Source organism: Anser anser (genome assembly GCF_964211835.1).
Source record: "Anser anser genome assembly, chromosome: 21".
NCBI lineage: Eukaryota > Metazoa > Chordata > Aves > Anseriformes > Anatidae > Anser > Anser anser.
In genome coordinates this window covers 9,205,390-9,225,026 of record NC_139742.1, presented here as the reverse complement: position 1 = coordinate 9,225,026, position 19,637 = coordinate 9,205,390, and the positions used below count along the sequence as shown (strand labels likewise).

Below are 19,637 nucleotides of genomic sequence, written 5' to 3'. Positions count from 1 at the left end.
CTCCATTTAGAGCGCACGACCAAAATTCATATTTCCAGCAGTAGGCAGCATCCAGCGCACATTAGACAAGAGTTGTTGAGTTAATTAGAAATGTATATTTGATACCCAGCCTGAGCAGGGCCCCGCACGCTACTAAGGTTTAATAATTGATTTGTAATTTATTTGCCCATTAATTCTTCCTCTTTCAGAGCGAAGCCAAGAGCTCGCGCGCACTCGTCCATCATCCTGGCCAGCGGCGCTGCAGCCCCTGCTCCCACGGAGCTGTCGGGGGTGACAGACTGGAGCCTCGTGCAGGCTGTAATTAGTTACTTACTTCAGGAGCTTTTTATAGGAGCCTGTGTGCCTCTTGAGAAAGATTAACAAAGGGTTTATTTCCTGCGGGCTCGGGCCGCGTGTCAGCAAAGCCCAGGCTGCAGGAATTATTGATTCCCTTTCCATAAGGTTTGCATTTTCAAGGTAAGTGATTTGGCTGTTACAGGTATCACGTCCCAGGGCCCCATTCATCACGGCGCAGAAACGGAGCTGACTGGAGCACTGGGAGCAGGCTCGGGTTTAAACAGAGGCTGCAACACTTTCTCTTGCCGTGACCACGTATTGCCACAGGGAAAAAAAAAAAAAAGAAAGAAAAAAAAAAAAAAGAAAGAAAGAAAAAAAAAAGGGTTTCCTGTTCCCAGCTAATCAGAGAGAAAACCTAATTATGATCCCAGGTGACTCCAAGATCCCTGGTCCACTGCTGTCACAGAATCAGGGGGGTTACAGGATTATTCCTCTATTCTCATTCCTTTTATTTGCTGTATGGTTTCTGAACCTCCAGAGTCATGGGTTTCCAGCCTTTTCCTACAAGGCAGAGCAGAAGCCCCCGTTGCCTCGCCGAGTTTCCTGGATGTGCTGGAAAACAGCTACAGCCCCCGTGGCCCTGCAGCCACCCAGACATCCGGGAGCACGAGGACAAACAAGCGAAATAGCAGCAGGATGGAAGAGAACCTGAATAACAACCGCTGGCAAGCAGCAGAAGCGGTTTTGAATAGTCATGATGGACATTTTGCGGAGATAGAGATCGCGTTTTTTAATAAAGAAACATGCAGATCAGCCGCTCGCTCTCGCACACAGACGTCTGCCTCTGCCCACCGCCGCAGGACAGAGGCGCCGGTCTCCGCTCCCATCTCGGCAGCCCTCAGCCTCCTTCCACCGGCCCGAAAGCCTCTGGCTCTCTAAAAAGGCTCTCTGAAGACAGAAGGCAAGAGGAAGAGAAAAGGCAGCAAATGTGGGGACGTGCACACAGTCTCCAAAGGGGGAGAAATGGGGTGGGGATGGCCGAGCACCTCCCCGCGTGGGCACGCAAGTGGCGTGGCGAAGCCCCCCGGAGGGTCGGGAGGCCCGGAGACGATTTTTGGCAGGAGTGAGGCCGTGGAACAAGCCAATCTTCGTGTGTGAAATCTCACATAGAGCCGCTGCTATAAATAAGGGTGGTGGATTGATTGCCATAAATCATAACCCCGCTGACATCGCGGAGCTCTCGCAGGCAGCGGGGATGTTCGTGCGGCTGGTTGCTCTCCCTTGGCAGAGGCAGGAGGGAGATTAGTCACTCGTTGTGCTTCCTGAAACCACCTCCTCCCTCCCCACAAGAAAATGTCTTGGAGAGAAGGAAGGATTTGATGATTCTTGTGAAAAAGGCTACGACAGGTCTTAATCGTTGAGTTCCCCAGATTGGTAGGATCAAGCCCTCGTACTCCTGGGGGAAGTGTTGCCATCAGCAGAGTTACTGCTTATTTTGAGCAGGAGAAAATGAGAATCAAAATCATCTTCCTTTGAGGTTAAAAAAAAAAAAAATCTCATTTTTACTGAGCTTACCGGGATGGCAGGGTGACTGTAAGGCCGCCCTGTCCTCTGGATGGGGTTGAGCAGGACGCGTCTGCTCCCCTGGGCTGGCAGCAAGGTCCGGGCAGCGCGGCGCAGCGGGGGCAGTGCGAGGAGCTGTGTGCTGTGCCAGGGGCAGAGCCTGGGGGATGTCCCTCCTAAACAGCCACAGAAAGCCCCGCCGGGGCTCTCCCTAGAGGCACAGCGTGGTTTAGTGGCCACAACCCAGGGCTGCACAAAAGCACCCGGTTCCTTCGCTTGCTCTTGTTTGATCTGCCTGTAACTGCCGTGACTTCAGCAGCACCCTTCCCGATTTACGTGCCCATAAAAGAAATGAGAATCCAGCCCAGGACCAGGTCCCCCCAGCACAGCACCAGTGGCCAAAACCCAACAGCCCCACCAAGGCCCACAGCCAGCCAGGGGACTGCTCCCCTCCCGCAAGCCCCTTAAAGCCTTTTCTGCAGACGTATTTTTTTGTAAAGTTCAAGACGTTCTGGGCATAAATCCTTCTCCTCCCTTCCATGCTGCTGGAAGTTAGCTACTGGCTGTATATTTTTAGATTTTAAAAATGTCACCCTCAACTGCTCTGAGCGCACGTAAGTACTGTAAGAAACAAACCATATAGACTTCCTGTCAATAACGCCAGCCTCAGATGGACTCCCTGCAGCCCTGGCAAAGTAAATTATAGCCTTTCCCCCCCCCCCAAATGATGGCTGGCTGCTTATTATTGGCTTTCATCTTTATTGCCTCTTAAGGTAAAATGGTCGGAGTGACAACAGCAAATAGCTAGCCACAAATTGTCTCTCCTGCCAGCCTTCCTCCTGCTTGTCAGCAGGCTGAGATGCTTGGAGAGAGCATCACCCCGCAAGGATGCTCAGACGGGCTGCAGGCACCCAACTGAGACATCCAGGGGACTGAGGCACCCAGGGGACCTTCCCAAATCCCACCCAAACCCCCCGGACACTCTCTTTGCTCCCCTTGCCTCTCACAGTCCCTGCAGGGACCAAGCACCCAATTTTCCCTTGTGTGAGAGCATCCCATATTAGACACTAGTGAATCCACAGCTGGCAGGATGGTGCAAATGGGTTTAAATTAGGGGGTGTTTCACGAGGCTCGTTCCTTGTTCAAGGCAGTGGTCCCCATGATGGAAATGGGAAGATTTACCAGCACATGAGGCCCAGGGCTTCCCAGGCAGGGGTTAATCGGAGGGGGGTCTCCGGGGACCCACCTCCACCCTCCCGATAGCAGGAAATCGTTCACAGCGCGCTCCTTGCCATGAGGAGGGAAACATTTTTTTGGAGCAGGAACAGACAGGCCAGAGCAAGCTTTTCTCCTCCAACTGGAGCCTGACGGGAGGATCCGGTTTCAAAGGATTAGGTAATGTCTTCGCATCGCCCAGGAACCCACGTCCTGGTGTGTCTGCTCGGGCGGCGAGCCGGGAAGGGAGGCAGCTGCTGGTGGCCGGGGACACACCGGGGCAGCCCCCCCAGCTCGGTCCTGCTCGGGGGAGCTGCTTTCCTCTGACCACGGCGTGCGGTGTAACCCCAGGGGTGTTGGAGGCCACCTGCCCTGCAGCTCCACGAAGCCCTCGGTCCCTCCCGGAGGCGCAGCATCCTTGGGGACCTTCCGCCTGCTCCTTTCTCACCCCAACCCGGGCAAGCAGAAAGCAGCCACGGGAGCGGTGAGGAAGGGGCAGGGAGCCCCAGGAACGGGTGCTGGTGTGCCAAATTCGCAAAGGCAGAGCAGGAGGCTGAGAAGAGAGGCTGGGGCTGGCTGGGAGCAGCCTTCCCGCTCCTTCCCTGCTGGCCAGCCTTGAGCGAGGCCACTCATCCTCCCTCCTCCGTCTCCGTCCTGCCTCCCCGGCTCAGCTGTAAGCTCCTGCAAGGTAGCCCCTGCCTGGGAGAAGCATGCGGCTGCCCTTATTGCAGGGCAGGATGCTTTTATGCCATAAATTAAAAGATCCAGACAAAATGAACACCAAGGGCTGTGTCCTCAGGAATCACAATGACTCAAACACGAGCTTTTTGTAAGAAAATAAATTAAATGACTTGGCTGTTTTACTCATCGGGCTGTTCTACCTTTCACGGTATCCTAACAAACACTTGTGTCTTCATTTAATTTTCTTCAGCCTCGTACCCACCACAAAAGCAGAAAGCCCGTCTGATAACTTTAATGAATTTCCATTTGACCCTCCCCCCCTGGGTTTTGGGTTGAGTGTTGAGTGAATGAGCTTTAAAAGCATCTTTTCATTTAGTCTTCCACAGCAGAAAATCGCCGAGCCAAGAATCATACCTCACTTTGTCAGTAGAAAAACAAGATGTGGGCTTAGCGGAATGGAGTTGCGTTGGAGCACGGTATGGAAAATCTTGCATATAAAGCCAAACAAGGTTTCACTGCCAGTGTTGTAAGGGAGAGAGATGCGAAATTTTTGTGGCTAGTATTTCTCGCCTGTGCCTTGGGATCTCGAGCGCTTTGGAAATGAAAGACGCTCATTTTAGGCAATGCTCCCCTCCGAGCCTGTTATTAACCCTTTGTCATACTGCAAGGAAAAAAAAAAAAGAAAAAAAAAAAGGCGTTTGTATTCTGATGGAAGAATGAGGTCTAAATCCTCAAGACGCAGAGTTTTGTGCCGTGGCCTGTTGCTCTGCACACCTTGCTGCAGCAGGGGCTGTCAGAGGCAGGATGAGGTGGCTGCAGGGGTTCCCGAGGGGAGCTGCCGGGCTCCGGGGTCGGGGGGAGAGCCTCGTGGGGAGAGCAAACCCGAGGCTGCCCGGGGGGCTGCAGGGGCCGGGGAGCTGCTGTCGGGCGGGGGCAGCAGCCCTTTGTTCTTGGGCTGCTTGGTTTGGCATGGCACAGCTCAGCATGACACGGCACGGCGTGGTTTGGCGTGGCACTGCTTGGCATGGCATGGCACAGCTCGGTTCGGCATGGCATGGCATGGCACGGCACAGCACAGCTCAGAATGGCATGGCACGGCTCGGCACACCCCGAAGTCCCACCAGGGAAATGCCCAGAGCCCGGTTCCCACGTGCCAGGCCCGCAGTGGGGAGCACTGGGCTGGGGAGCGCAGGGGGACCCGTGGAAATGTTACTGCTGCAGAAGGCCAAGGTGCCCTTTGCGGCAACAGCGTGGGGGGAAAGCTGCCCCCTGGGACCCCGACCCCGGCCTCGGGGCCAGCTGGGGTGAAAAGGCTGCTTGAGAGAGGTCAGGAGCAGAAAACTAACCTGCTTTTCTTTGGCAATTATGAAGTGACAAATTACCAGTGAAAGAGCTCATCTGTCTGTATTTATTTGTAGAGCCCCTCCTCGCTGCAAAGCCGAGGCATGGAGAGGACGGGGATCACAGCCGTTCTCTTAAGGATTTCAAAACAGTCTGCCGACACCTCACTCCATCTCTGTCAGCACTGGGGACGCGCAGAAATTAAGTGGCCAGCCTGGTGCCACCAAGCAGGATGCGGCTCCAAGAGTGTCTCCGCACCCCCCGGCACAGCATCGTCCATGCTGGACCGCCTTATGCACCCAGAGCACCAGGATGGTGTTTTGCAGGGGAAGCTGAAGCCCCCTCCCGATCCTACACCTCTAAGAGCTCAGGGTTTAGGGAAATCTGGCATTAGGAGGTTTCTGATAAAAGAGCACTCTGGACCTCTTTGTATCTTCCTCCATGCTCCTCGCGAGGTGAGGGCCAATCCTGCACGCAGCCAGCCCTGCCACGCTGCAAAAGCCCCAAGCCATTGCATGTGTGAGCCATTTCATTCCCTTACAACCACCTTCTCTTATCAAGGAATCAGGCACTTTGATCCCAGCTGGAGCTGGAGAAACAGCAACGAGTTCATGGTGCCACCCTCCTCCTCCTCCTGCTCCCTTTTCCCCCAGAGCAGGAGCTGGAGCCTGGGAAAGCGCCCAGCTTCCCGAGGGGGTGGCAGCAAACATGGCAAGGAAAGAAAAAGAACGGTGGGCAGCTTGGCTTGGCCTTGCCTTTTGTTATTAGCTGCTTTAAATATAGAAGTAAGCCCGATGTTCAAAGCAAAGCCGTGGGTGTTGAGCCCACGGGTGGTGGGGACCCAGCCAACCCGTGGTGCGAGGGCGAGCGTTGGCCACGGAGCCCAGTTTGCTCCACCCTGGGAGAAGGGGAAAAGAAAAAAAAAAAAAACTCAGGAAGGGAGGTAAATATTTGCTCTCCAAACACAAACTGCTGCCTGGAGGTTAACAAGACAAATAACCAGCCTCTGGAACAGGAGCCATCCCATGCGCGAGTGCAGCCGGCCAGGCGAGCCGCTGCTGGGTGGCCAGGGCCTGTGGGTGCTCCCCGGTCCCCAGAGTCTCCAAAAATGAGCAGAGGGGCGGCACTCGGAGCTGGGGTGGCAGCGGGCTATGTCCCCACACCAGGGAGCAGCAGGCACCTGTGAGCCACCACCATCCTTTTTGCCCCCCCTCCCCTGCCCTCTGCCAGCCACGTCCCCGGCTTCCCAAATGAAAAAATATCGCGGCAAAGTTAGGAGCGCACGGATCGTCACTAACCAAATTGAAACACCCATTTTCCGTCTCTATTTCACCGGCTCTGCAGCCGTCGGGGAGGATTTATCTCCGCTGTAAACCCAAGAGCAAGTTCAATCTTGTTTGTACCTGGCAACGGATCCAGGTTAAGCCAAGGCCACCGCTCGCTGCTCCCCATCGCGAGCACGGTGCTGGGGGCTGGCGGCACCTCCCCGCACGGCAATGCTCCCACTCCAGAGGCACCAACTTGACACCGAGAGGCAAAGGGGCTGGAAAACGGCACGCTGTCCCCACGTGCGTGCCCGAGGGCAGCTTGTCACTGTGCTCTTGTCACCGTGGCGAGGTGCCCATGACCCCAGAAGCGCGCTGCTCCGTGCTGTGCCCTGTGTCCCGGTTTCTGGGATGCGTCCCAGGGTCGGAGCTCCCCCCGCGCCCATGTCCCCAGTTAGAGCCACGGTGGCTCTGGCCCAGCTCAGCCCACGGTGTGTGGTGTGCCAAGGGTGGTCCTCGTATGTGAGACGGCCTGCGTCACCCCATCGTCACCAACCCACCAGAAAGCCCAGGGTCACCCCCGTGCGCCTAGCTGGCACGTCCCTCTGGGGGGCTGGCTCCCACAATGGCACTCATCACACAGTTGCTGTAAGTGGCACCGTCCCACTGTCACTAGTGGGTACAGCTCGAATTGTCAGAGGAATCAGAAATTCTTTCAAGAGAAATTCCTCGGGGCAAGAACAATCTGCTTCGCTCGGCCTTGGGCTTTCCCCCGTGGTTCTGCCGTTGCTCTCACCCCAACCCCAAACCTTTCCGTGATCCTGCGGCTCCAGGAAAACGAAGCCTCAGTGGCTCCCAGACCGATAAATGGGTTTTGGGGGGTTACGGAGCACACTCAAACCATCGTTACTTATTTTTGTACCTACGTTGTCCGTACGTACGTGAGGCTGTCGTGGAGCTGGAGGTGCATCGTGAAGTCCGTGGGGCTGTTTTTACTTGCTCACTAAAGCAGGGAGGAAAGAGGCAGGACGAAGTCAAGCACCGAATGCAGAAACCCCACCGCCCTCGGCTGAAATCCTGCCTGCTGGGCCAGGCTTCGAAGGACCCAAGGTGAGAGGAGCGGAAGAGCAGGAGGGAACCCGGGACGGGGACCCCTGGGTGACCGGGACCCCCCTTGGTGCGGACAGGCCCCCACAGCCTAAGGACCAGCTCAGGAAATACCCATAAAGAACAAAAGAGGACTTGGACTGGGTTATATTTTAAAATGCTCATATATTTTCTTATTTTTTTCTCTCTTTTTTCTTTTTCTTTTTTTCTTTTTCTTTTTCTTTTTTTTTTTTTCACAATTCTAATACAATTGTTCATCAAAATACTGGCGTTTCCAGCAGCAACTCTTTTTTTTTTCTTTTTTCCTTTTTTTTTTAAGTGAATAATAATATACGGTAGTGATTTCACAGTAAAACAGACCTGCGGGAACGCCGGATATACGTGACAAAAGACACCCCCAGACCAGCCCGCCCTTCCTCCCCCCCCCCCCCCCCCCCCCCGAAAAAGATTTTGGAAGTGGGGGAAAAAAATAAAAAGTTCATTCAAAAAAATTATTTCAAAAGAGATTTCATATAAAGCCTTTAAAACACAGTCAAAAGTTTCTCCCTCTTCTCCAGATCCCTGTCCCTGCGGATGAACATTTACAGAGAGAAAGAGAGAGAGAGAAAGAGAGAAAAATAGAGACAGCGTTTATAACAATCTCTGTAGAAGAAACAAAACAATCCAGAAAAAAAAATATCCAAGAATATGCAAGGGATAAAATTACATTTGTACAAAAATAGATTTTTAACTTTATTGATGCTTTAGATATTTTTTCCTTATCTTTTCTCTTTTTTTTTTTTTGTCATTCTAAATTTTAAATGTATTTTATTTTTTTTAGCTATGCAACCCATAGCCAAGGCATCCATCACTAAGTATTGGGAATTGCTAAAGCTATTTTTTTTACTCAAAACCACCTGCTGCTCAAAAGAAAAAAAAAAAAGAACAAAAACAAAAAAGGCATCTTAAAATAGATGCATTTCCTTTGTCTCGAGTCATAAGGATCCAGATTTGGCGTACGCCAATTCGGAAAGGGGTTCAGATACAATGTACTCGCTTACACGAAGCAAAAAAAAAAAAACATACGAGAGGGAAAAAAAAAAAAAAAACAGGAAAAAAGAACTGACTTAAAACAACAAAAAAAAAGTCTGTAATTGCTACGGTTATAATATATGTATATGTGAGTGAGGATATTTATACAGTGTATATATCTACAGTACATACATGTATACACACGCACATATGTATCAACTTAAAACAGATCATGCACGCTAGTCACTGATGGGGACATCATCAGCTCTTGAGCCACGGTCGTGGGGGGGGGGGGGGGGAAGCTGAAACGTGCCCATTGCTCAGGTGGGACCCGCGGCGGCGCTCAGCCCCGCGGCACGCGGCTCGGCTCGGGAAGGCGGCGGGGAACGGCCCGGGTGGCTGAAAAGCTGATGGTTGTGCTATCTTTAGAAAATTAAAGATTGTCCCACCAACAGAAGGAGATTAAAAAATAAAAAATAAAAATTAAAAAACAGATCACCCTAATCAAACCAGATTTTTGCGAGGGTACTACGATCTGGTTAAATGAAAGTCCTACCTCTCTAGTGAATAATGTGCCTTTTTTTTTTTTTTTTTCTTTTACCCATGTATCACCTCTTCAAACAAGCATGTAATATATTTATAGCTATTATGATGAGGAAGAAAAAAAAAAAATAAAAAGCCAAAAAAAGTGAAAAAGAATACAAATGAAAGACTCAAACTCATGCAAAAGCACGTTGCTTTAAGGCTGCTGTGGCAGATGTCAGTGGACGCACAGAAGCTTTTCCTCCTGCTGGGGACAGCTGCGCCGGTGACCCTTGGCGGGTGGGCAGGGGGGGGTCGTGCTCGGGGGGCTGAGCACCCGTGTTTGTGTTCAGGACCTGCTGGGAACCCCGAAAGCTGCTGGTGTGGACCGGAGGAGCTCTACCGAAAGCAGCAGCCATGCGGATTTACAGCAACGCGGGAGCTCCCTCGACACCTGCCGAAAGCACGAGGTCCGGGACGGTGCTCAGCCCTTCCCCAAAACCCTCCTCCGTGGGGAGGGGGGGGGGTCACAAACCACACCAACGCAACGCCCCAGCAGGGAAACTGAGGCACGGAGACGTGCGCCCTGACCGAGAGCCCCTTGCTGGCAGAGCCTTCCCCTTCGCACCACGCTTTTTGCTGAGGACACCCCGGTGCCGACGGCGTTTTAATTATACCGAGTTAAACGCTACCCAGGATGGGGCGGGGTGGGGTGGGGGCACCTGCTCGCGGATCCCCTTCCAAAAACTCACCGAGCAAAAAAAAAAAAAAAAAGAAAAAAAGTGGTTCTACCCAACGGAGACAAACAACAGCTCGGGTTTATTACAGTGCAAGGTCGAGCTCCAGCCCAGCCCCCTGGGTGCGCGCCCCCGCCTGCTGCCAGCCCCCGGCCACCGCGCGCAGGCGTGCGCGAGCGCGGCGCTGGCAAGGAGCAGCCTGCTCGTGTTTACTGGCACCCTTGCTAGATTTCGTTTCTCTTGCCTAGTTTTCTTGGCAAATTCTTCCAGGGTGAAGCTGTTTAATAATATTTTCGGCGGCACGCAGGCTGCTGGAGAAGCAGAGCCAAAACGCTTCTCCTCCCCGCCTCTGTGGATTCGCCACTTCGGGCCAGCCTAAGGGAAAGTTATGACCTGAAATCCTGAGTATTTATTCAGCGAGGAGATGGCCTTATTAACCGCAGGGGATGGAGCCGCCAGGCGGGACGAGACAGGCGGGTGACAACTGTGTCCCCTCCAAAGCAGAGGCGGGGGCTGCCCGGCACCGCTCCGTCCCCCCATCAGGCACAAAGCGGCTGTTGGAGGGGGCAGCTACAGCCCCCAGGGAGAAACGGAGACCGCCCTCTCTTTGGGACCTAATGCTCTGCTGCTTCGGGGCACAGCAGACATGAAAGCGGTGGGGAAGCCCTGGGCCTGGAGCCCTGGGCCTGAGGCCAACCGCAGGCACCTCGTCCTTGGCTCTCAGCGCCCTGGGATGTGCTCAGGACCGTCCTGTCCTGCTGCGGGGGGGAAAAACCCTCCCCAGGAGCCTTCCCGGCTCAATCGGCTCTGTTTTTTTAACCCATGCGCTCAGGCAGGCTCCGGGGACACCTGATTAAAGCGAAAGGCGAGGGGATGGGGACCGGCGCTCCGGGCTGACCTCCTGTCCCTGCCGGGCATCCCCCTCCAGCCAGGACCTCCCAGCCCCACGTCCCTGCCCAAACGGGAAGATCTGGGGAGGGGGAGCCCCGTTCCCGCTTCGCCACTAATTAACGTCCACAATTACCAAACGCTCCCACTAATTGTTGCCCTGCAGTGTTTTGCACCAAGGCTGCTGAATCGACAAGCCCTTGGACGAGCCCGAACCCCCCACGCGGGCGCAGTCAGGGCGGTGGGCGCTTTGGCGAGCCCACCCCAGCAGCCAGAAACACAAAACCAACCTGGAGCAGGGCAGGAGCAAAACACCAAACGGGGAGCACTGCCGAGGCACCAGCCCCTGGTGCTCCAGCACGACAGCCCTTAAATTGAGCAGGGGTCCCGCGGGATGGTGCCTGGCGAGCGGGGCCGTGCCGGGATGCTGGGCGCAGTGGGAAGGGCAGGGGTTCTCAGCAGGACCCCTGCAAGGGCGATGCCGGGTCCCAAACAGCCTTAAAGCAAGCGCTCCGGACCTGTGCTCGTGTCTGTGGGCAGCTCCGGCCTGAGAGCAGCAGCGCCTGGTGCCCTGGGGTGGGCAGAGAGGGAGAGGACGTCCCCGTGCCACCGGGTATTTGGAGGGGGGATTTAGCTCAACCCCGAATCCTCTGCTTTTAAGTGAAAGGAGAAGGCTCTGCGCAGCCACGGGTGACTCACTCACGGGGCACGGTAAGGGCCGCCTCTCCCTCCGCGAAGTAACTACCGAGACTACTAATAACAGTTAGAAACCAAAAATAGAATTCTTTTTTTTTTTTCTCTTCTCTTTTTCAAAAAAAAAAAAAAAAACACCTCCATCCTCTGAAAATAGCCAGCTGCAATCCGGCGAGCCGAACCACTCCCTCGGCTCGTCCAAACCCCCGCTGCCCAAAGGGCCGGCACCGTCCCCAGCTCCCGTGGCAGCGCCACCCGGCACGGGGCGCCGGGGCAAAGCTCTCCGTCCCCCACTTCTCTACATCTACCGCAGGGCAACAGCGGATCAGGTCTTTAGACGCAGCAGTGACAGCAAACGGACAAGGGTCAACGTGGCGAGGCGGCGAGGACTTCGGGGGGGTCGCCCCGGGGAGCGCGCGGAGAAGCTCGGACGGTGCCTCCAGCATCGGGGAGGGCAGGGAGGGAAGGGGCTGGGGTGGAGGAGGAGAAAGCAGAGGACGGAGCCCCGCGAGGCCCCGGCCGGGCGAGGGACTGACCCAGCAGCAGTTCTCTAAGTCATTTGATGGGGCGCTTCCAGCATTTCCATCAAGAAGGTGTCGATCGGCGTGTCACCTATTAGCTTGAAGAAGAAGAGGTGCTCCAGGCATTTCAGGCCGATGGACCGGAGGGCAGGGAGCCGGAGCAGGAGCTTGGCGAACCTGGGGGCAGGAGACACGGCACGGTTAGACATCCAGCTGGCAGCGCCAACGTGCAGAGCTTCTGTGGTTGCTCCTGCTCAGAGCTGGACACAACTTCTACTACCGAAGCCATGGGGCTACACCCAGAGCTGTGCAGAGAAATCATTACGGGAAATCATTAATTACGTCCCCAGCCCTGAAGATCAGGAGTGGATATTCACACAGTGGATATTCACAACAAACATCTGCTGGTAGCTACACAGAGAGGGAAAACACGGCACGAAGGGCCACCCCTGGGCTGGGCGCACGGCCGGCTCCGTGCGTCTGTGCCACGCACGGGCTTCACCGCCCAGCCAGCACCCCGAGGTGCTTGTGGGGTCGCTACAAGGGTCCCTACAAGGACCCAAGGAGCGGTGCAGGCAGCTTACGGCACCTCTCTGCTTGCAGCCAGGGGATGGAGGAGGTGCAGAGAGGGCAGCAGAGGCGGTCAGCTTCTGCTGCACCGTGCCCCTTCGCTGCGGGCACTGGTACCTCCCAGGCAGCTCCACGCAGCCCTGGGGGGGGCTTCTTGCACGGCCAAAAATCAGCTGAGCCCCAGGCTGAAGGCGCTGTGTGAGTTAAGGCGATGGAAGCAGACGGATGGGAGCTCTGGAAGCAGAAGCCGGAGACAGAGCTGCAAACCAGACCGGACACGGGGTGCCAGCCCCCGGCTCCCTTTCTCCCCGCCCGGCGCGCGGGGCTCCGCCGAGCCCCAGCCGAACAAAAGCCCTTTCTCCCCAGCCTGCCCGGCGGAGACGCTTTTCAGGTCGCACCCACCACGCTCGCAAAGAGCAAGAGCGCTGACAGCAAGGAGGGGAGAGCCAGGGGGGCTGGGGAGAGCCGACCGCGCTGCACGAGCCGGCTCCCGGCGCCCACCGAGCCCCCGCGCCCGCCCTGCAGCCCCCGCGGGGACACCCAAGGGTGCCCCCATCCTGCCCACCCGTACCGCACGGTGGGCACGCAGCCAGCTGGGGGGCACACGTCCCAGCGTGCAGAAAGGCAGAGAGGCCCTTTAATCGCTGGCGGCGCCTTTTTTTTTTTTTTTTTTTTGGTTTTACTGCTGCACAATTAGGGCTTCAACACAAGCAAAGGCCAGAACCGAGCCAGCCCAGGGAGAAGGGGACTTCAGACAACACAGAGAGAGAGACATGCACAAACATACCGATATTATACATGCATGCACACTTCTCTTTCTCTTTTTCTCTTTTTTTTTTTTTTTTTTTTTTTTTTGCTGAGCTGGCGAGAACAGCGGGACCGGAGCCAGGAAAAACAAATCAGTCCTACCATCCCATTCAGGAAGTTTCACTTTAAACCAAACCAGATGATGGCTGCGGCCCTCCGATACGTTTAACCGTGAGATAACCAGCCCGCAGCACGACGACAACGTGCCAGGGGAGAAATCGGCCCCGCTCCCCCGCGGCTGCTCCGTGTCACGTACACGCCGTGCCCCCCTGGCGAAGGAGCAGGGGGGTGGCGTGGAGGCAGCACGGCTCGGTTTTTCCTAGGAATGCCTCCCCCCCGTCCTGCTGCCGCCGAGAAGTTCCCTTTGGGTGTCTGCAGGGTGCCCGGCAGCCCTTGAGGGTTGGGTTTGAGGCCGAAGCCGTGCGCCGCAGGCACCCGTGGAGGCTCGGCGCTGGCCGCGGCGGGGAGCAGGGGAGGATGTGCAGCGCCTGCGACGCTGCTCCGTGCGTTTGCTCAACCACAGGAAGAACTTGTTTCCAGCCCCAGATGGTGATCGCATTGTGCCATGAGACCAGGAAGATGGAGAGAGCTCCTGAGAGCCTTTCCCTTAGCTGTTGTGCAACCCTGGCCTCCCAGCCCCCCGGTTAACCCTCCCCAGCCGCTGGGGCTTATTTCAGCCCGGCCCTGCGCTGGAAAGGAGAGGCAGCAAGGCCAGCAACGCTCAGTGCAGCTCCCACGGGCAGCCCTCAAGGATTACCCTTAAAGGTTTTGGCGAAGCGGGGTGTGCAGATCACACGAGGAGGTCCCCGAGGTCATTCAAAGCCAGCAAGACCAAACTGCTCAGCCCCTGCTGCAGGCTACGGGATCCACAAAGCTCCCTTACACAGCCCACGTCACTGGGGCTGCCCCCTGGGGCACACATCTTGGGTGGTGCCTCAGTGACCTTCCTCAGGGGTGCCCGGCAGCTTCACGGTGGTTTTTTGGTCAATGAAAAGCAGCCACACGCTCCTGGGGCTGTCCCCACGGCGTCCCCCTGCCCGGTGCCCCCCCAGCCAGGAGCGAGGCAGCGAGCAGCGGCGCGCGAGAGCTGCGGCACACGCTGGATGCCTGTGCGAGGCTAAGAGCGCTTCCCAGCGGGGGAATAATCCGGGAGAGCTGCTGGCCGCATTCCCCAGCGCAGCTCTCCTTGTGCCATTTACGGCCGGCTGCCTGCTCGGAGCCCAAAGCGGCGCGGAGCTCTCCCAAAACTCCGCAGCTGCCAAGTCCGGGGGCCGGGGACTTGCTGAGGAGGTGCAATTCAATCACGTTTTACAGGAAGAGGACTCGGCTCCAGAGTCCGTCTGGGGTCCACGCACACTGCCCAGGGCACCAGAGGCGACCATCCCTGCCCTGTGCACCGTGCTCCTCTCTCATTTCCCTCCTCACTGCCAAAATCAAGAACACCCAACAGGACCTTTATCTTCCACAAGCCAGCCACGAACATCCTAGAAACCTCTGAACAACCTGTCTCTTTTTTTCATCTGCCAGCACTTTGATACCCAAAAGGGAGAAAAAAGAGGCCCACTATTACTTCTGAGGCTCTGTTCTGTTCACTTTACTCGCTGCTTAAGCGCATCCTCGTTTTTCTGAACCACCCAGACCAGCAAGACCAGGAATGCAGGTGAGATGCAAATCCCGGTTGCTGGGGCTGTTTTTTTCCCAGCGTTCGAGCCTCAGCAGCGATACAAACCGGCAGCAGTTTCCAGTGCTTCGCTTGGTTTCTCAAATGACTGTCAGTAACTGAACTGGCAGTTGCCAGCTTCGGGCTGTAACTGGGAAAATGCGCCCACTCAGCTCCGGAGAGCTCCAGGAAAGCATTCCTAATTCCCCCTCCCATTCCCAGCTGGATTGGGGGAGGCGGGGAGGGGAGAAAAGAGCATCAATTGAGGCTTTCACTTCCCAGCAATGATGCTCATCTGCCACTGAAAATTAACTCCGTGTGTGTCTTGTTTGCACTGTGGTTTGCTCTCCGTGGTTTCCAAAAGGGAAACGATACCCCTTCCCCCATGCGCTCAGCCCACCGCTGCGGCCGGAGGAGCTGGGGCTCCTCGGGAACTGCCACAGCCCGTGCTCGGCGACTGCAAGCACAGGGCTAAGGACCTCTCTCCACTTCTCCGGGGGGATTTTCACAGCTGGAGGGGGGGCAGAAATGAGCAGCTGCCTCTGCAGAGAGCTGCTCGCTCCCAGAAGATGCGGGAACAGAGCGAGAGCCCGGTGCAGACGGGACCCAGCACCCGCACGCTGCGGGCTGCAGCCCTGAGGGATGGCACCGGGACCCCCCCCAGGGCTGCAGTGCCCCCAGCAAGGGGCTTTGTGGCAGTGGGACGGGGCACGGCCAGCAGCAACTCACCTCCCGGGCTGGTCGGGGTATTTGTGCTTGCAGTACGCCTCTAGCGACGCGTACACCTTCTCCCGTAACGCCTCGACTTCAGCCGGGTTGGAGAGACCTTTCGAGTCTGAAAGGCAAGGGAAGGAGCGTCAGCCAGGAGCCTCGAGGTGTGCAGGGAGGCGAGGCACCCCCTGCCCGTACACCCCCTCCCCGTACACCCCCCGGGTACGCAGCCACCTCCACCCCTCCCAGTAGCACCAGTGCAAACCAGAGCAGGGCAAGCCATGGATGTGGCACCTACACCCCGAGTACACGAGCAGGACCCCAACACCTTCCCGAAGCACTCAAGCCCCAAAAGGTTTGCCCTGTGACCACAGACCCCTTTTACCCCACCTCGTATCCCGATCCCAGCCATTTGGGCTCGTTGCAGTGGTCACAGACCTCAAAGGCTTTAAGACCCCATCGAGGCATGGGCTTGGGGGATTTGTCCCTCTAACACAAAGCACTGCAGCGGGGCTATAAGAAAAATCCCCACTCCAGCAGCTCCCTCGAGGTGGCGAGGAGCTGGTTTTAGCAGGGGGAAAGGGACACTCAGGCCATTGATATCCCAGGCACACGCGCAATGGGAACCTCTCCAGATCCCCTATTTTTTTTTACCATATAGGGCTAATCCCAAATTACAGACAATAAATTCCTGGTGATTACGAGGGGGGGGGGGGAAGTCAAACAGAAAAACAAAAACAAGACACGGCACTGAACCCTGCCTGAATGCCTGGCGTGGGGACGGTGGGAAAGGCCAGGGACCGAGCAGTGCCTGGGCACAAACCCCGCTCCTGCAGAGAGCAGGGAGGTGGGGGGGGGGCCAGATGAGCGCCTCTGTCCTCGGCCACTTCTGCATCTGCTCTGCACTGACCCACACTAAAACGCAGGGAAAACCCCAGTAGGGGCATCTACAGGACAGCAGCCACCTCCCAGCGCACCAAAGGCTTGCAGGAAGGGCAGGGATGAACCCTGCCCCTTGGGCAGCTGGAGCCAACAGGGCAAAGCGGGCAGTGGGAAAGCCCACTGCACTCTGTAAATCTAAGCAAGTTGCAGACAAAAAAGTTCTTGTGTGTTTTATGAGCAAGTTTCGTGCCTTTCACCCTCTCCAGGCTCTGCGGAGGACTTTTCCAGAAGGCCAGCTAATAAGCCCCCTTGGATACTGAGATCAGAACAGAGGACAATAACACCCATGTTCTGACTTTGCCCCGATCCATGCTTTTGCCTTAAAGGATGTCCACATTCATTTTTGCTCCCATTTAGCAACAGCTCCCTAAAGCGCCAGAACTTTCTTTTTTACAGAGTCAGCTGGGATGCTGTCAATAGGAAGAACGTGTACGTGGATCAAATCAAAGCCCCTCCAGCTCAGCAGAGGGAGGGGAGGACAGCGCTTGGGAAGGAGCCCTGGAGAATTCGGGTGCAGTGCTGGGCATGGATCCTGACCCAGCCACGCTGCACAGGAGGTGGCTGTAAGGTGGCACTTAATTTGACTTTCCTTCTCGCCTCTCATCCCTCTTGCCCTGATCTCAGGAGCGCCCACAGTTATTTGCAATCGAGCTTTACAGGCAACAAAAGGAGCCCGAAGGACGCAGCATCAGCCAAGAGAGGCGAGGGGCACGGAGAGGAGGTAAGTGCATGTACCGGGGTTGAAGAGGACAATGGCTCGCAGGCAGCCTAGCTCTGTCTTGTCCATCTGCATGTCTCGCATTTTTGACACGAGTTCTGTCAGTACTCTGCAAAGGACACAAAAATCACAGGCGTCAGCATTAAAAAGAAATAGAAAAAAAAAAAAAACAACCAAACAAAAAAAAAACAGGTGTCAGACCCAGAGCGAGGTCCGCTGGTGCACGTTTAATAAAGTCATGGGACGGGGCTCGTTTCTACCAGCTGAGGATATGCCCTCATTTTCCTCCTGTATCAAAAATAGCTCATTAGGAACATCGATAGTTCCTGTGAGATACAACAGGGACCGTAAAAACTGGCTCCGTGCATTCACTGAGAAGCTTTGGCACCTGAGAAAGCTGCCTAAAAATAAAAAATAATAATAAAAAAAGCAGGTATCTAAAAGCAATTTCCTCTGCCGGTAATTTTTATTACTCCCTTTGCTCTTTCTGCAGGTGCCGGTCTTGAAACATTTTCCACTGATTGCCCAGTTTTTCCTGTTAGCTCCTGCAGTGAAGTCATGATCCTGCACTTATGACCTCACAGGAAACAAATGATGTCACCCGGGCCCGAAGAGCAATTTCCTTGCAAAGCGAAAAAGCAAAAGCGGTTTGGTTTCAGCCCAGGCATCTCGAGATGAGTCTCAGGCAGAGAAACGAGCCGCAATTTACACGGTGTCTGGAGCCACGCTGTGGGTCAAACACTCTGGAAGCCTCCCTTTAAAACGCTTTTCCAAAGCACGAGGTTAACGAGCCCTTGGGACACACACGCGGGACCTGCCGGCTGTTTGTGGCGCTGTTTTTTCATTGCGGAAACAAAATCACGCCTTGGTCCAATTAAAGACGAGAAGAAATCAAGGAGCGGCCCCCTCGTGAACGTGAGGAGGCATCTGCAAAGAAGCTCCGCTTTGCTCCGGGCAGTCCCAAAGTGACTACTTGGTGGTTTCCGCGGGTCCAGGAGCGGGGACCGGGCGTCGTGGGACGGCCGGGGCGGCCGGGAGCCGCTCCTCCGCCTGCACGTGGGGACGTGGGCCACCCGCCTTGGCACGGGGATGGGGACAGGGACGTCCAGACGTGAGGGGCTGAGATTCCTTCCCCTACCATCCACCCCCTCCACCTTCCCACCTGTCAAAGATGGCCCCGACGCCAGCACTGTGCGCGCTGTTCCGGTGCACGTGGAGCCCGGTGGCTAAGAGGATCCCGTCTTTCACGGCTATGGAGCGGTGGGAGAAGGAGGCGATTAGGAGCTCATTCCACCCTGGGGAGGAGAAAACAACCAAGGCCGCAGGTTAGAGCCACGGGGTCCTCAGCGGGTTCAGGGATCCCCGGCGCTAACGGCTGAGAGAGGAGGAAGGCACCCGAGAGCCGCCTTTTGCTGGGGTCCCTAGGCTGGATGTGGGATGGCAGGGGGGAGCCGAGCCTTTTGTGGATGTCAGGGAAGGAAAAACTTGCTAAGGAACAAATGCACTAAAAATACAACGCTACCAAGAGAAGCGGTTTCCCCTCTAAACCTTGCAGGCAGGGGTGCAAACAGCCCTCTGCCTGCTCCTCTCTCTGCGAACCCCCGAGCGGGTGCCGAGATCCCCCGGTCTGACCTCACGCTCCCTGCCCCTGAGCAGTTAAAGAGCTATTAACGCTTCCTATCAGCTAATTGGGCTCATTTTCAAGCCCTAACGGGGCACGGAGGTTCATCCTCTGCTAAAACAGGGCCGTGAAAACCCTCGCTGAGAGGCGAGGTTCTGCCATCTGCAACTGGAGGGGACGATGCTCCCCTCGCCGCGCCAAGGATGTCCCACAGCCATGACCAGGCCAGCGACAGCCGCTTGGACGTCAGCTTGTGCCTTATTGCTGGATATAGCACCTCAGGAGATAGGAAAACACGCGTCCTCAGAGCCTGGACCCCGCAGGAGCAGTCTGAAGCGGCTCGGATGGGAAGGGAAGGAGGATGCGACTTCCCTCCCCGCCCTCCAGCTCCCCTTTCATCCCTTTTTCAAATTCATTAAGCTGTTTCCAGCCGAGCTCAAAAACGCCTGAAACAAACCCCTAACAAGAAGAAACACTGTAAGGTTTGAAGGGTTGATGTTTTGGTGACTTTCAGGCGGGAGAGGCATCTTTGGCAAGACAGGATGGGTTTTCTGCAGCCCCAGGGAGGCTCACGCTCATCGTGGGGCTGACGTACCCAGCCTGAAACTGCTCTCACGTCCAGGACCCAGGGTTGCTTGGCAGGGTCCAAAATCTCAGGCTATTTGATTTATTTATTTTTTGCCCAGGCTGGAAAAGCAACGCAAGTATATCCTTCATCTCTCCTGCCACAGAAACATGCCTTTTCTCATTGACTGGCACAAATACAAGGTCCACGTGTGCTGTGTTTA

The 19,637-nt window shown here is 55.7% G+C and overlaps 1 protein-coding gene and 1 long non-coding RNA gene across 7 annotated transcripts in view; one reads left to right on the top strand and one right to left on the bottom strand.

Annotated features, from left to right (window-relative positions):
* The first annotated feature begins 615 nt into the window (after positions 1-615).
* LOC310884908 lies at positions 616-8,549 on the top strand. Its single transcript, XR_014574459.1, has 2 exons — positions 616-4,211; positions 5,154-8,549. It is a non-coding gene; the product is annotated as an uncharacterized lncRNA (long non-coding RNA).
* The window catches only part of RXRA (retinoid X receptor alpha), a 107,724-nt gene continuing 95,680 nt past the window's right edge, over positions 7,594-19,637 (bottom strand). For 3 of the 6 annotated variants that reach the window (XM_083807438.1, XM_083807439.1, XM_083807437.1), the window contains exons 7-10: positions 18,391-18,523; positions 17,246-17,337; positions 15,587-15,692; positions 12,358-15,008 (exon numbers count right to left, since the gene is read on the bottom strand). In XM_083807438.1, coding sequence (XP_083663564.1) covers positions 14,792-15,008; positions 15,587-15,692; positions 17,246-17,337; positions 18,391-18,523 — 548 coding nt within the window. In that variant the 3' untranslated portion in view covers positions 12,358-14,791. Of the gene's footprint in view, positions 11,998-12,357; positions 15,485-15,569; positions 15,693-17,245; positions 17,338-18,390; positions 18,524-19,637 lie in introns of those variants that run through there. The other 3 variants (XM_083807440.1, XM_083807436.1, XM_083807441.1) reach the window with 2 other exon arrangements.